The sequence below is a fragment of the Podarcis vaucheri genome (assembly GCF_965113315.1).
Source record: "Podarcis vaucheri genome assembly, chromosome: 7".
Taxonomy (NCBI): domain Eukaryota; kingdom Metazoa; phylum Chordata; class Lepidosauria; order Squamata; family Lacertidae; genus Podarcis; species Podarcis vaucheri.
The window spans coordinates 60,808,838-60,825,736 of record NC_138765.1 but is presented as its reverse complement, the minus strand read 5'-3'; the positions used below and the strand labels follow the sequence as shown (position 1 = coordinate 60,825,736).

Sequence of the window (16,899 nt, the reverse complement as noted above, 5' to 3'; positions counted from 1 at the left end):
ATTGTACTTTTTTTAAAAAAAAAGTCAAGCACAATTATATTGTTCGGTTGTACTGAGCAGCATATAAAAAAAGAAAAAGATTACATGAAGCTTCTGAGTGGAATAAGATGGAAAAGCTATACAAGAGTAGAGGTGGATGTGGAGAAACCATTAAAAAGCCATAATATATAGTGGAGTAATACTGTGGAGTTGCTTTCCATTGCGTGGGGTGTCGCCAAAGCTATATTCAGTAACCGAAACCAGCCCCATGGTCCCAATGTGCAAGACTTTCATTATGTTCCTTTATGATCTTCCTGTTTGCATTAGCACCAGCAAAGTGATGTAGAACTTCAATAACGGGGGAATAAACATGCCTCACTTTTCATTTTTGTGCCCTGGCCCAAATCAACAACATCTCCCCGCACCCTCTGCTCTCTCTCTCTCCTCTCCCCTGCCATTGCCTCTGCCACTTCAAAAAAAGAAGAAAAAGTCAACGAAACCAAATCATTTTGCCAGATGTTTTAAATTAACAGGATCTCCCTTTCACTCCCTTTCTCTGTTTGCACATCAGAAAGCCTGAAGACTGAACTGCACACACGTTCAGAGACTCGGATGCATCGTTCCTTGAGTGTGGGGAGCTGCGCACCACGCTGCCCTCCTGCACAGACACAGACAAACTGGTATCATTGAGGTGACACCAAGAATTGCCACAGAGCTACGGGGACTCTGCAGTTCTGCAGCCACAGACAAAACTAACATTGCAGAATTTTTATTTTATTTTTTTAAATTGCAGTCCTTAAGCCTCTGCAACAAAGCTTGGAAATGCAGGAGAAATGCCAAGCGTAACCATGGAAGCCAGGGTGGGTGAAGGGCAGGGGCAGGGGCTTGGTTTCTGCAGCCTGCACAGAACTTTGCCAATCACTGCTATGAATTGTGTAGCTAATGCAGGTCACAGAACGCAAGAGCAGCCTTGCTGGATCAGACAAAAGATCCCTCGAGTCCAGCATCCTGTTTTCCACAGTGGCCAATCAGATGCTTCCAAGAAGCGGATAAGCAGGGCATGAAGGCAGATTGCCCACCCCCACCCCCAAGAAACCAACAAACAGAGATAGTCTGCTCCTGAACCTGCAAGTTCCATAAAGCCACCCTTACTTGTTGAGTTTTATAAAGAACTTACAAAATGAATAAATACTGATAATAATAACAGCAGCAGTAGATAAGGACATAAGAAGAGGCTGCTGGATCAGGCCAATGCCCCATCTAATCCAGCATCCTGTTCTCACAGCAGCCAACCAGGTGCCTGTGGAACACCAGCAAGCAGAATTTGAGCACAAGAGTCCTCTTCCTTCCTGTGCTTTCCAGAAACTGGTATTCCGAAGCATTACTGCCTCCAGCTGTGGAGGCGGAGCATAGCCAACATGGTTCGTAGTCATTGATAGCCTTCTCTTCCATGAATTTGTCTATTCCTCTTTTAAAGCCATCCAAGTCGGCAGCCATCACTGCCTCCTGTGTGAGCGACTTCCATAGTTTAACAACTATGTGCTCCAGGAAGAAGAACTTTCTTTCATCTGTCCTGAACAAAGAGGGCCAACAAATGGGCCTCCTCCTCCTCACATTCAACAGTTCTTCTGTATCACATCTCCTTCGCATGCCACATTGGGTGACGCAGTAAGTTCTCAGCCTCATGGGTGAACCCCAGGCCACAACATCACCCTGCACTGTTGACCCCAGCTTCCAGTGACCTGGTACTCTGGTGATGCGAGAAGAAGTCATGCTACAACAGTTCCCACACAATGAGAGAAATCTAAGGAAAGAGCACTGGCAGCTCTATTGCTCTCCTGGGATAACTCAGTTGGTAGGGCATGGATTGGAGCCCCACTTTCAGCAAAAGATTCCTGCATTGCAGGGGGTTGGACTAAATGATCCTTGTGGTCCCTTATGATTCTATTATTCTAAAATTGGCCACACACCCACACCATGCATTTGAAGCACATGGCCTCTCCCAAAGAATCCTGGGAGCTGCAGTCTACACCCCCCCCAACAGAGCTACAATCCCCAGTACCCTTAGCAAACTACATTTCCCAAGATTCTTTAAATTATATGTTAAATGTGCTTTCAATGGCGTGGAAGTGAACAGAGTGGTACATGATTCTCTCCTCAGAACCAAGTCCCAGTGAGCTCAATGGAACTTACTCCCAAATTAGGTGTTCATGGGATTGCCACCTTGATCCAAAAAGAAAAAAGCCCAGATTTCAAGAACGTTCCCCAAATTGGAGTGTTCTGAATTGGGATAAGGGGGTTTCCCATATCCTGTCGTAGGTTTGCCTGCCGCTCAATATAATTCAAGGTAGCTGGAGAATCTGGTCTTCTACTGCTTGAGATTAAGATCCAGTAAGAGACCCAGAAGTTTTTTTAATTTTGTATTTTGTTTGTTAATGCACTGTTAGCTCCAGGCACAAAGGGGCCTTCTGTCTCACAGCCAGCAGTTGGTTTTCAGAGCAGAAATACTCGCCATCAAAAGAACGGTAAAAAAAAGTTGTTCAAACAGAGCCATACCGGGTGCAGGGAAGTTGTGACCCAGGAAAATATATGCTGCAGCATATGCTTTGCATAAACTGAAAAATAAGATCCTTAGAGGAGAATGTGTACATAGGAAAATATTTTCTAGCCAACCAAAACTAATCTGTGCTCTTCACCATGACAATTCCAGAAAAGAAAAGAAAAATCACAAAGTAGGCATTCATTTGCATCCTTTCTTTCTGGAACCACCCAAGTTAAAAAAAAAACCACAACAATTTTGAGCTGATTCATGGCATGTGCCCCTTTCAGAAAAAGAGAAAGAGCTGCTTTGCATGCTGGCAGGCAAACCTATCCACGCAAATAAAAAGGGGCTCACTGGGTTGCACCTTAAAGGGGCAACCATATTCTGGGTTACAAGTCGTGCAACGATACTAAACAAGAATGTAAAGATGAAAGGGACTTTAAAAGACTGACTCCCTGGAAGGGCTTGCCCTCAAAGGTGGCATTTGAGAGGTAGCTTGGAGTGCTGGTTTAATACAGTAGCTAAGAAACAGAGCTGTGAACCAGGAAGTCTCCATTTCGAATCTTGCCCCTGCCATCAACTCATTAGGTGGCCACAGGCAAGCTACTCTCTTTCAGCCACCATGCCCCCCCCATCTGCAGTATGGGGAATAATATCAACTTACCTTACAGAGTGCTGTGCATCAGATTTCAGGTGAAATGCTTCAAATACTTGAAAGCACTGTGCAAATTTTATTAATAAATAAGTAAATAAATAAATATTGTGGATGAGACCTGAGTTTTCATATTGCCTGAGCAAATCCCCTTAGGAAGCCCCTTAAACTCTCCAGAGGATGCTCTCCAGCAACTGTTATTCAGAGCCATAACTACCCCCTGAACATGGAGGTTCAATATATCCACCATCATGGCCAATGGCCACTTTATCCATTTCATTTTAATACCCTTCCTCCCAAAACCACCCAGAGCAGCAGAAAAAAAGGTGCTAACAAAATATAAAATACAATGAATTAAAATACTGAAAACATTTTTAAACAGTTCGCAATATCCTCACAGCTAATCATTTCAAGGTTGCCTTTAATCCTGTACATACAGGAATGTTTTTAGGTTCCCCCTAAGTGTTAATAATGATGGAGGTGGCCGTTTCCACAGCCTCCACTGCCACTTCTTGGTGCCATGTACAGCAGGAGCAGCTAACATGTGAGATATTTTGGGCCACAACTCCCATCAGCCCCAGCCAACATGGCAAATGGCCAGGGATTATGGGAGTTGTAGTCATAAGAACATAATAAGAGCCCAATGTCCCCTCTAGTCCAGCATCCTGTTCTCACAGTGGCCACCCAGATGTCTGTGAGAACCCTGCAAAGTCAAGTGCACTCTCCCTTCCTGTATGGTATCCAGAAACATGCTGCCTCTGACAGTGGAGGCAAAACATGGCCTTATCCTTCGTGAATTTATTCCATTCCTCTTTTAAAGTCATCCAAGTTGGTGGCCATCCCTGTCTCAGTTCCATAGTTAAACTATGCACTGCGTGAAGAAGTACCTTTTTTTTAATCTATTCCAAATCTTCCAACATTCACCTTCACCGGATGTCTGCAAGTTCTAGTGTTATTTTCAAGAGGGAGAAAATATTTTCTCTATCCACTTTCTCCATGCCATGCATAGTTTTATAGACTTCTGTCATGTCCCTTACTTGCTTTTTCTGTATAGTTAAAGGTAAAGGTAAAGGTACCCCTGCCCGAACGGGCCAGTCTTGACAGACTGTGGGGTTTGTGCGCCCATCTCACATTTATTGGCCGGGGGCCAGCGCTGTCCGGGGACACTTCCGGGTCACGTGGCCAGCGTGACATCGCTGCTCTGGCGAGCCAGAGCCGCACACGGAACGCCGTTTACCTTCCCGCTGGTAAGTGGTACCTATTTATCTACTTGCACCCGGGGGTGCTTTCGAACTGCTAGGTGGGCAGGCGCTGGGACCGAACAGCGGGAGCGCACCCCGCCGCGGGGATTCGAACCGCCGACCTTTCGATCGGCAAGCCCTAGGCGTTGAGGCTTTAGCCCACAGCGCCACCCGCGTCCCTTTTCTGTATAGTTAAAGAGTGCCAAACACTGCAAGCTTTCCTTGTAACGGAAGTCACTCCACAAATGTGTCCAACAACATCTGCAAGGCAACCATGTTACCTATTCCTGATCTACAGCCATTCTGAGGTTGTGGGGGTTTTTTGTTTTTTTAAAAAAACAGATAGCAAGTTTGGATTCTACTGTACATTCATATTCACCTTCCCTGCACCCGTAGAAAGATTTAATTACCATTAGAGCCAAACGACTTCCCTCAAAAGAACCCCATTACATTACATTATTTACTGAAGGAGCCCTGGACCTTGCCAGCACACACAACCTCGAATGTCGTTACACTTTATCTTCATTTCAAAGCCTTTGCACATCATCAGAAAAGCGAGCCCTGGCCCTTTACCAATGAACCAATCATCAATTCATCAACAGCGACACATTCCACCGCTTTGCAATTTCTCCCAAAAAACAGAAAGCACACAAACGTTACATCGCTGAGATTGAAAGGGGGGGGGAGAGAAATTCCATCAAAGGTCACTTTTTTATAATTATATTGGAATGAAGGTCCAACGGTGGCCATGGCAGGAGACTTCAAAGCAGCCATACCTGAGAAAGTCATAACCCGATTCAATGTGCCCACCAGAAGGAAGAATGGCTCCTGGGAGGATAAGAGTATATTAGTCTTTGTATGTAATGGGTTTTATTGGACATATGGAACCAATCTAAGAAGCTGAGTTGCAACCGATAGGTTTGGGAGTAAAGGCAGGAATGCAACACACACAAAAAGCAGTTTCCTGTACGAAACAACCACCACCTTTACCTGATTGGGTCACGGACGAGTCCCAGTTCAAAGTGAAATCCGATGACTCGCCTTCTTCAACTGAGGAGAGAAGAAGAAGAAAAGTATAGTAAGTTTCAGGGGGCAGAGAAAAAGAGAAACGGACCTAACACATTATTCAAAACAGCTGACCTGTTGAGTGGCCAACATGGTGCCCTCTCAATGTGGTGGGACTCCAACTCCCATGGGCTCCTGCATGGCCAATGGTCAGGGGTGTCCAACAACACTGAGATGGAAAAAGGTTGGGAAAGCCTGTTCCATGGGAAAGTTATTGCAATATCTGGAGGGCACCACATTTGATACCCTTGCCTTACACCACAGGAAACCCAGGGAGGTAAACTGAGAATTTCTGCAGTTACATTTGGTAATGTTCTCACATGAAAACAAAAAAAAATCTGACCGGCGACCCACCCAAGTCATTATTAAAACCTGCCTACAGTGCTTTCAGGTATGCAAGCTACACAGTGCTTTTTTCTGAGGGGATGCAGGGGTACGCATACCCATAAACATTTTGTGAATCTAAGTTTGGCCTCATTGAGGGGCAGTATTTCAAAATGAGAGTATCCCTAACCATTTGGGGGGGGGCACTGAAGCCACTTTGGAATTATTTGTCCTCACAACCACCCTGCAAGATAGGCCACCCACACTCTCAGATCACTCAGAGAGAACTGAGGATAAATGAAGCTGGGATCAGATCCCTGATCCATATCAATATTTCAGCCCAGTGGGCCCAGCAAGTCTTCGGTGTATTGTGCAAATGTTCACCCCTGTGTTTTAATAGTGTAACAATTGAGGGGAAGGGGAACCATTTTAGCTGCACTGCGCAAAATTTTGAAGCTGACCTACATTAAACATACTTTGCACATTTTCTTCCAATCAGGATAGCCACAGCTTAGTGGCTGAGGATATGCTTTGCATGCTGAAGGTCCCAGGTTCAGTCCTTCTCGTCCTCAGGCAGAGGTGGGAAAAACCCCTGTCTGAAACCTTCCAGGGTTACAGCCAGTCAGCAGGGACAAAAGCTTAGATGGACCAATGATCTGACTCTATGCAAGGCAGCTTTTTGTGTCCCCATCAGATAATGAATCTGCATCTCAAATGAACTGGTATCCCTTCAGCAAAGCCAGAGCAACCAGTAGCCAAAATGCCAGTTTGGCTGCTTTAGTTTAGTGGAAGCTTTACTAAATTCAAATACAAAGTCCAAACTGTTTGCAAAGGAAATATACAGACAAGGTATTGGATCACAAGACACTCTGGCTCTTAACTGAACCTCAAATTGTGACTCTACCATATGGGCCACGGCAACACTTTTAAGTTTATTCACACACACAATTTCAACTGGGTATAATGGACATTTTATAGAGAGAGAGAAAAAAAAATCAGACCTTAAAGCAGTTATGGCCTTTAGATTAATTTTGTTTTATTTCCTAGAAGCCTATTGCCCCACTTTCCCCCATGGGCCCAAAACAACCTTGTTGCTAGCCTACCAAATTGATGCAGAGGGGGTTAAAAAGAAATTGGAACAAAAGTAACAGACTTTTTAATATGAATGATAAATGTCCAATGTACTCTAATCAATACTCAACTATTGCAATTTATGGACTTTTGATGGAAGAGTATTTTTATGGCAGAACTACTGAACAATTTCAACTCTTTAATGAAACCAATATTTAGCCTCTTACGTTGGGGATCCTGCTGTATAGCAACAAAACTGTACTGGGAGGGTGCGTGCCTGACTAACTGCTGTTCAGAACCATGATGTACAAAAAACAATGGGAAATTTTTTCTGTTCACAAGTTTCTGTACTTTCTGCATTGCAAAGGTGTCCCCCAAACAGTGGCGTAGCGTGGGTTGTCAGCACCCGGGGCAAGGCAAGTAATTTGCGCCCCCTAACCCGTGGATTTGCGCCCCCTAACCCTAACCCCCAGATGTTGCGCCCGGTGCGGCCGCACCCCCTTGCACCCCCCACGCTACGCCACTGCCCCCAAATATGTAGAAGCTGCTACCTTATTTTGGGTGGCCCCAGTTCACTCCCAAAATAATAGGTACTCAACCACCACAGTTCACTATTAGAGGGAAAGGTATCTAAGTGCTAACAGTAAACACAGCTAACCATGCATGATAATTTGCAGAACTTCACATCAGCAGCATGACTTTGGGCAGACACCTCAACTGCTATAGTCCTTAAGCAGTGGGTCATTCAGCTTTAATACTGCAAGAAAGACACGGTGCTTCAGAAGCACCTCCAAAGCAAAGTTAAACGCTTTTCAACAGACTGCCACGACATTGGTGTGCTTGGATTTTCTCCTGAGCATATATGTGAAAGAGCTTTCTTTCACAACCCTAACACAGAAAATAACCCGATGTGCGAGAAAGACAGAAAACAACTTTACTATCATAGTTCTAAACAACTCCAATTAATGTTCTTTTTGAGCAGACTATCTGTCTGGAACTAAAGGCCAATTTAGGTTCCTGGAACCATTTCCCCCATGGCTGATCTCATATACTCTGGTTAACATTTGTAGGATGGAATCGCAGGTAGGTTAAGAAACTAATTGTTTGCTTCCAGTGGCAACACCGTTGGGCTCTGGGGTTAGGGACAACATTGGTGAGATTGCTTCTCTATGCTGATCTCCCGGTCTATCCTACAAACATTACTGGAGTCGTGTGGGAAGCAGCCATGGGGACTCAGATCTTCCGCTGCTCAGAAAATGTATAAAATCAGACGTTAATCTTCAGCTACTAGCAAGTCATCCAAATGGGGAAATTATGATTTTGACACACATATAAAGTCAGGTCACACAGAGAGAGAAAGAGAGAGAGAGACTCTGATGTATTTTGTTCTCTTTTCCATTTACTTTTCGCCTTTGGAGGAAAGCGATAATATTTGGCCCTTCTCACTAACACCATACATTTTAAACATTATGATAACACATTAAACAGTTATGGCTTCCCCCAAAGAATTCTGGGAGCTGAAGTTCGTTAAGAATACAGAAAACGGTTATGAGACCCCTGTTCACCTCACAAAGCCACAATTCCCAGAATTCCCTAGGAAGAGGTTTTGATTGTTTAACCACTCTGGGAATTGTTGGTCTGGAAGGGAAATAAGTGTCTGCTAACAACTCTCCACGGGACGCGGGTGGCACTGTGGGTAAAACCTCAGTGCCTAGGACTTGCCGATCGCATGGTCGGCGGTTCAAATCCCCGCGGTGGGGTGTGCTCCCGTCATTCGGTCCCAGCGCCTGCCAACCTAGCAGTTCGAAAGCACCCCCGGGTGCAAGTAGATAAATAGGGACCGCTTACCAGCGGGAAGGTAAACGGCGTTCCGTGTGCTGCGCTGGCTCGCCAGATGCAGCTTGTCACGCTGGCCACGTGACCCGGAAGTGTCTGCGGACAGCGCTGGCTCCCGGCCTCTAGAGTGAGATGAGCGCACAACCCTAGAGTCTGTGAAGACTGGCCCATACGGGCAGGGGTACCTTTACCTTTTAACAACTCTCCACACCCTTAACAAACTACCGTTCTGAAACTTCTGAAACTTCTTTGGCAGAAGACATGACTGTTTAAAGTGAAAGTGTGGTTTTTTAAATGTGTGGTGTGACTATGGCCTAAGAGACATTGCTGAACACAGCTGAAGTGTTTTCCCATATTGGTGTCCAATTGGTACCCCCAACAATACAGTAACTGATGGGGGCCAATTGGGAGGTGTGGGTGAAGTCATGGCTCACATGACTTAACACAGGCATTGGCTGCGGACAGAGAAATGTGAGTGAAAGGTAAAAGAGAAAAGTAAGGGTTTGGGGGTTTTATATAAAATAAAATAAAAAATGTAGCAACGACTGGTCTTTCCTTGGCACTATTCGGGCACAGATGAGGCCTAACAGGCATACTAAAAGACAAAAAAATGCAGGTGAAGAATGTTACCTGCAACAACTCAAGTTATTCATGTGTTTAGCTACTTGCAGCGTGAAACATCCATGAATGAAAACAAGCACGGGACTCTTGGGCACACACAAACATGGTGGCCACTCTGCTCGCAGCACAGCAATGGACACAGGCATTTATTGGAGGAAAAAGAGACCATGGGACCTATTAGAAGGTACAGAACTGAGTTGCTAGGTGTGCCCCTTTAGATCACCTTCAGATCTCCACAGGCCTTCTGAGACCAGGCGGGTGGCTACAGAGGAAAGGGGCCTCCTCTGTGGTAGACCCCAAACACTCTGCAAGTCCACCATCTCTGATACCTTCTACATGACCAGCAAAATCTATCCTCTCCAGCTTTTAAAGGTATTTAAGATGCTTTCAAATTAATGTTAGTCAATGTGTTTATTGGCTTGTTCAGTTTTTATTCTTGCACGTTTCACTTTTATTGTCAGCTGTTTGTGTTTTGCTGATAGTTGCAAGTCACAGGAAAATAGGAAACTGCCTAGTTATGAAAGTCTGGCAACTATTGCATCTAGCTTTAGACTGTCGACATTGACCAGCAGTGACTCTCTGTGGTCTCAGGAGGTCATCCTCAGCCCTCCCTGGAGATACCAAGGACTGAACCTGGGACCTTCTGCACAGACCTTCTGTGCTCTACCACTGATCTCTCACAGGCATTTACATCAACGGGGAGAGCATAATTAACAGCAGCTTTTCCTGTCCTTCTATGGCAGTGAGGGTCTTCTGTACAACTGATAAAATAAAAGGGCTTTTTAGATCCAGAAATCTCAGCCAGATGGTCAGTTTGGAAGGCATAGCCAGTGTTGAGATTTGTCCAACTATCCCTTGCTGTTCCAGGATCGCCCAAGCATGACTGCCTCACTCTAGCTTTTCAGCTAAATGGGAGCCATATTAAAGCCCTTCCCCTGTCAGGACCGAAACATCTGCTTTTAGGAAAGAGTCTTTCCTTTCAGGGACAACAACCACTCCCCACTCCAGTCTCCTAAAAAGACTTCTGACCCATTTGAAAGATTCCTTTCATTCACAACCAACACAGCTAAAAAAACGTGTCCACACCACCTTGCTGAACACCACTTCCCCAGAGCTGTTGACAGATTGCAAAACTAGGTCGGGTTCTTTCATGAGGAGAGAGATTCCCAGGAATGTCTCTGCTCGGAGTCTTATATGCTACACCAGACACCTCATGAAACTCCCAATGTGTAGAAATGCATCACAAGATTTGCTGCCACTGTCACCACATATTACCTAGTTTACACTACTCTTTTACATGTGTGACTTTACTGGTAATCAGAGCCCTTGGCTATGTGGGCACAAAATTTCAGCTTTCTGCTTTTTGTAGAAGACCCTTAATTTGGATACCCTCTATGGATAAAGATCTATACTGCACATATTGTCTTCCATAGGTTAGGAATGGATGGATCTCTCAATTTCTGTTCCTCATTTTTTCAACCTCTAATTTCAGTTCGCTCCATTTCCACACGCTTCCGGTCATTTTGTGTTAAAAATTCCACATGAAAAACTCACACATTTTTCATGCACATGTCTCCTAATATATGTATTCTTTCCGCATGATTTTGCCTAATGCATACACTCTTGAGTATCTTTTCACATTATTTCAACTAGTGTACACGTTTGGGGTGTTAGGATTCTGAATCTGGTTGGAGAACTACAACATAAAATCTGCAAAGGTACAAATTTCAAAGTGTCCCACTTTTACACATTGGTTCAGAAAGTGTGAATTTGATAGGTCTGCATTAAAACGTGACGCAAACAAATTATTCCCACCCCTCTCAATCCTTACCATAGATTCAGTTATTGGTCAAGCATTGTGTTTAAAGAAGCCTTGTACTTAAGCAGTAGCAGAAGGAATTGCATGCAAGGAAACACATTCCATGCAGCCATGTGGCTGAGCTGGCACAGGAGAAGGACGAATGACCCAGTCCTTCCTCTGTGCACAGCAAATAAACAAGGGAGAGAACCCCCCCTCCCCCAGCATAGAAATCCAGCAGGCTGCTGCAAGACAAAGAGAGCTCTCCAAGCTTCCTCTGCTAACCCCCAAGAGGCTAGTAAACATTTTTGAAGGCTATTAGCTTTTGCCCACTTATTGCGGAGGGTGGCTTAAGAATATGTTGAATACAACTAACAAAAGGAATACCCACCAACACTTCCCCTGTGCTGCTGGCACACAGATTGCAGAACTACGTTAGGTAGACCTGAATAACTATGGTACTTTCAGGTGAACATACCTGAAGTCGCCCAGGTGACAGCTTAGAACCAACTCTACAAACATATAGTTGAAGAATTATCCATCAGTTACTTCAGACATCTTACAAAGACATTTATTTTTGCCTCCGTGACTATCGTTACAGAATTCATATTTTGAATGAGTTTTGCTTCTTTCTTTAATTAAAACTCTTTTACTGGTTTTTATATTGTATCCTTGGGACACGGGCGGCGCTGTGGGTTAAACCACAGAGCCTAGGACTTGCTGATCGGAAGGTTGGCGGTTCAAATCCCCGCAACAGGGTGAGCCCCCGTTGCTCGGTCGCTGCTCCTACCAACCTAGCAGTTCGAAAGCACATCAAAGTGCAAGTAGATAAATAGGTACCGCTCCGGCGGGAAGGTAAATGGCATTTCCATGTGCTGCTCTGCTTCACCAGAAGCGGCTTTGTCATGCTGGCCACATGACCCGGAAGCTGTACGCCGGCTCCCTCGGTCAGTAAAGCGAGATGAGCGCCACAACCCCAGAGTCGGCCACGACTGGACCTAATGGTCAGGGGTCCCTTTACCTTTACCTTTTATATTATATCCTTACGTTGTTTTTATGATGCAATGTTTCTATGTTCTGTGCTTAAGAGATTTTCACTATTCAGTGATTTAGAAATGCTTTTAAATAAACAACATTAAATGAATGAATGAATGAATGAATGAATATAGCCAACCAACACCCTGACATATAAAATGCATGAAGTTGCCTTATACTGAGTCTGACTGGCAGTATCTCTCCAGAGTCTCAAGAGATGTTCTTTCCCCCATCATCTGCTACCTGATTTCTACCATGCATTGAACGTATCACCTTCTGCATCAAAAGCATGGGCTCTGCCACTGAGCTATTGCTCTCCCCTAGGGCTGAGCAGAGAACCTCTGCCAGTTCAGTCCACCCCATACCATTGCAGTCTCAGGCCTCCCTATGAGCCGAAGTGGGAGGGGGAAGCAGGCCAGTATATAGCTAACAGAAATGCCACAGCATCTGCAAGCAAAGACAATACATCACTTGATTTAAGGACACTTTCAGGTTCAAGAATCTCCGGTCAGTAAGCTCTCCTTCGAAGCTCAACTGCTCTTTAGCTTTTGGAGGAGAGCTGAAGAACAGGCTATCGGGCATTTTCCTAAACCTCATTGCAAGACGCAGTGTTAGCCGTGGCCCTCTGCCAGTTTTTCCCTGCCACTCCTTAATGGGACCATTATGCATCACCCCTTTCATGGCTGAGCAAACCCATAAAAAAGACAAGGGGGGAGCATTTTACACAGCTTATTTAGCTAGTTCACAGCCTAAACTCACACAGGTTCTCCAGCAAAGTCGTAATGGGGATGGGCAGATGCTTGGATTTGGTGAATGCTTTGTTCTGTTGGCAGAAACCAGAGGATATGAAATCCAGGCAGCTGAAGCCTGGTCAAGGAGGTAGGGGTCAAACACACACGTGCACACACACACACAAAATGAGTTAGCAAGGGTGGTCCAGGGCATTTGGCTGCCTGGTTAGAAGGACAAGGTGATGGCTCCCCATGCCAACACATGTTCAGAAAACCACACTGCCACTGAATGTTACTTCAATACAGGGAATAGGAAGGATCTTCCAACATACTTGAGGCAGCTAGCTTAGGAGACACACACACACACACACACACCTGCCTGCTCCAAACCCCTCAGAACCTGCTGCCTAAGTCACCCCCTCACATTGTCCAATGATAGGACTGGTCCTTACAGTTAATTTAGACTAAATGGAGAGGGAGGGGGCAGAAAGAAAGAAATCTGAGGAAGAAATTACAGCTATGATAACAGCAAACAAAAACAGCACTAGCATGTTTAGCCGAGAAGATCAAATTATGGGCTATTAAATCCTCCAGGGCATTATTATTCCACAGAAATCTGTCTCTTTCCTGCTTTCCAGACATAGAAAGGAAGAAATCAGAATCACTGCGATTTTGACTCAAATTCAGACATTATGCTAAACCATGGTTTAAGAAAATGTAACTATGGTTTGGTGTGTGTCTGAATTGACAAAGGGCTGACGCTCATATCGTACCGGTAATTTATGCCTGACCACAAATGAGACCATAGTAGCTCACATTGCTGACTCACTCCCATTTTGCTCTGGCCTGCTGGGAGCGACAAACAAGAAACTTTGGCCTATGCCACAGTCTCCATACATTTTTCTCCATAAAAATGAATCTGATATGTAAGTAAGAGCCAAGCCAAACATTCCCAGCTCACGAGGTGAAGTCCCTCCTGGAGTGTACCATGCAAACAGGGGTGGTGGTGCATTTTTGAACCAATCCCTCAAATTTGAAAAGAAAAACTACTGTATTTTTTGCTCTATAAGACTCACTTTTTCCCTCCTAAAAATAAGGGGAAATGTGTGTGCGTCTTATGGAGCGAATGCAGGCTGCGCACCTATCCCAGAAGCCAGAACAGCAAGAGGAATTGCTGCTTTCACTGCGCAGCGATCCCTCTTGCTGTTCTGGCTTCTGAGATTCAGAATATTTTTTTTCTTGTTTTCCTCCTCCAAAAACTAGGTGCGTCTTGTGGTCTGGTGTGTCTTATAGAGCGAAAAATACAGTGTATTTAGAAATATAGCCTATCAGGGAGAATAGTTCTCGAGATTGGGGATAGAAAACTTAGGGCCTCCCAACCGCTGCTAGACTACATCTCCTATCACCCTTGACCACTAGCAGTGCTGAGACTGACAGGAATCTGACAATACCTAGAGGGACACAAGTTCTCCAGGCCTACCCCCTCACCCAAGTGTTAAACAAAACGAGCACACTTCATCTGTACACTTAAGCTGCTGGTTTCATGCCAGCTTCACAATACAGTATTCTTGCTCTCCCACAACAATCTGAAGGAACTTCCTAGCCTTTTATGAAAGGGCTTTTAAAGAACAACATGGTACAGTGGAGAAGGGGAGAGGGTTTGATTTTGATGTTGGAGATCCCAAGCCATAAATCTCTATGGGTGGTCTTGGTCACCCACAACTTAACACAAGTTTTTACAAGGCTGAGAACACAGAAAGCACTGTAACGATAATTAATAATATAAACAAACCCTGTATACTGGCGATGTCTGCTAGGAAGCCACAAGCCACTGGACACAATCCAGTCCAAAATATGCCCCAGTAGCGACCAGGGAGAAGAGTCGGTGGAAGAAGATTGAAAGAAATTTAAAGACTATTTACAGAAATATTGCAAAATTAATGAATGTTAAAATGATGTTCGATTGAAGTTAAGTGGTTTTTAGCTGTAATGGTATAAAAGAATATGGAAAAATTGGATTTTTAATAGGTAAAAATTTAATGTTACAATATATTAAGATTAAAGATCAGGATAATAAGGAGGGAAAGGAATTGCTGAACTAATAAATTGAACTGGAATACAAAAAAGGGAGGTATGAGGAGGTCCGGGAAACAAGTAAATGAAAGATAAGTGACAAAAAGATGGAATTATTTTTAACTGTTTTTTATTTTGTTTTATTTTGTTTTTTCTTTTCTATTATGTAGTATTGTGAAAACTTTAATAAATATTTATTTTTAAAAAAAACAAAATATGCCCCAGTAGCAATACAAATATTGTGCACATTCTAGCACTCTTATTATTGAAGGGCAAAACTGGTGTGAGCCACCAGACTTTGCTTTCCCAGTTTATTAATGAATTGCTCCCACAGATAAACTTTCGGTAAACTTACTTATGAGGGGTGGGGGAGAATACAAACAAGTTCAGCCCACACCAAACTTCCAATTCCATTCTGTTTGCCTCTTATTAAAAATATAATGATATAAAGTGTTACAACAGTAAAGCCCCATTAAATCATTCCTGGAATTATAAATCAATCTTCACCCAGACTTCCACACCTCAGCCTTTTTTAAAAAAGGAAAAGAAAAGAAAACCATGCATACATACACCTCGTACTTTACTGCTAATCTCTGGAAGGTAAAGATTTTCTTTTCTATTACCCAACTATTAATCCATAAATAAATAGCACAGGAAAAGGGGGGGGGAGAGAGACCATTTTTTTTCCTGACTAGCTTTTTCACCAGGCATTTTCCAGACAGCTGTTTCCTCCAGCAAATTGAAGGGGTTTTTTGAAAGTGGCAGGCCTGCTGATTCAGCACCTCCAACACAAGCAAAGCTGGACATGTTCCATCCTGGTCCAGAGCCCAATCACTCCTATGCTGAAATGGACTAGCAATATCAGCCAAAGGGGCACAGCAACACCAAACCAGATGACATTGCGCCAACCCTAGGCATTGACATGCCAAGGCCACCCTTAACATGACAGTCAGTGGGTCAGGGCCTCTGAAAAGCAAGGCCTGATTCTCTCGAGGGTGGGACCTCCTTTACAAGGACTCAGTTCTGGAGCCTCTCAGGTGGGCACCTTTACCATTTTTAGAGTACAAGTGAAGCGTTCATGGTGAATTCCGGCACCTCTTTTTCTAGAAAAATAGCACTGGACCTAGATATCCAAGGTGACTGGCATGGGCTCAGAGGGAAAGTGAGGTTGCATCCCAAACGCAGCCCAAGTACCGTATTTTTCGCACCATAGGACGCACCGGATAATAAGACGCACTTTGTTTTAGAGGGGGGAGAACAAGAAAAAAAAATTCTCCCCCTCTCTGCCCAGCGCCCCTTCAGCAAAGCGGCAGGAGGCGCTGCACAGAGAGGGGGAGAACTTTCCCCCTCTTGTTTTCCCGCTCTAAAACAAGGTGCCGTTTAAGGTGCGTTCAGGCGGCTACCTTGGAAGCCTGGAGAGCAAGAGGGGTCGGTGTGCACTGACCCCTCTCGCTCTCCAGGCTTCAGGTTCCTTTCGACCTGCTCTTTGGGGCTGCCATAGCCGCGCGTCACCTCTCCAGCCGGGAGAGGGTCGCGGGGGGCTTCTTTTGCCCCGCGCGCGCTCTCCCGGCTGGAGAGGTGATACGCGGTTATAGAGGCTCCTGCCATAGCCGCGCATCACCTCTCCAGCCGGGAGAGGGTCGCAGGGCTATGGCGTCTTCACTCCATAGGACACACACACATTTCCCCTTCATTTTTGAAGGGGGAAAAGTGCATCCTATAGAGCGAAAAATACGGTAAATAAGGAAGGTGAAAGCAGGGGCAGCCCATTCCATTCCACTGCCTGAAGCAAAACAGAAAGTTGCCACCTACACTCCCTGTCCCCCATGGAAACCCTGCTTTCCAGGTTTATGTAGCCACAGCAGCTTCCGGCAAGATCTCAGTGGAAGTGGCAGCCACTTCTTCTCGCTTCTCCCGTGGTGGGGGGGTGC

The 16,899-nt window shown here is 44.8% G+C and overlaps 1 protein-coding gene across 3 annotated transcripts in view; it reads right to left on the bottom strand.

Annotated features, from left to right (window-relative positions):
- Positions 1 to 16,899, bottom strand: part of ZNF423 (zinc finger protein 423) — a 333,305-nt gene that overhangs the window by 253,180 nt on the left and 63,226 nt on the right. For all 3 annotated transcript variants that reach the window (XM_082232860.1, XM_082232859.1, XM_082232861.1), the window contains exon 2: positions 5,405 to 5,464. In XM_082232860.1, coding sequence (XP_082088986.1) covers positions 5,405 to 5,464 — 60 coding nt within the window. The remainder of the gene's footprint in view (positions 1 to 5,404; positions 5,465 to 16,899) is intronic.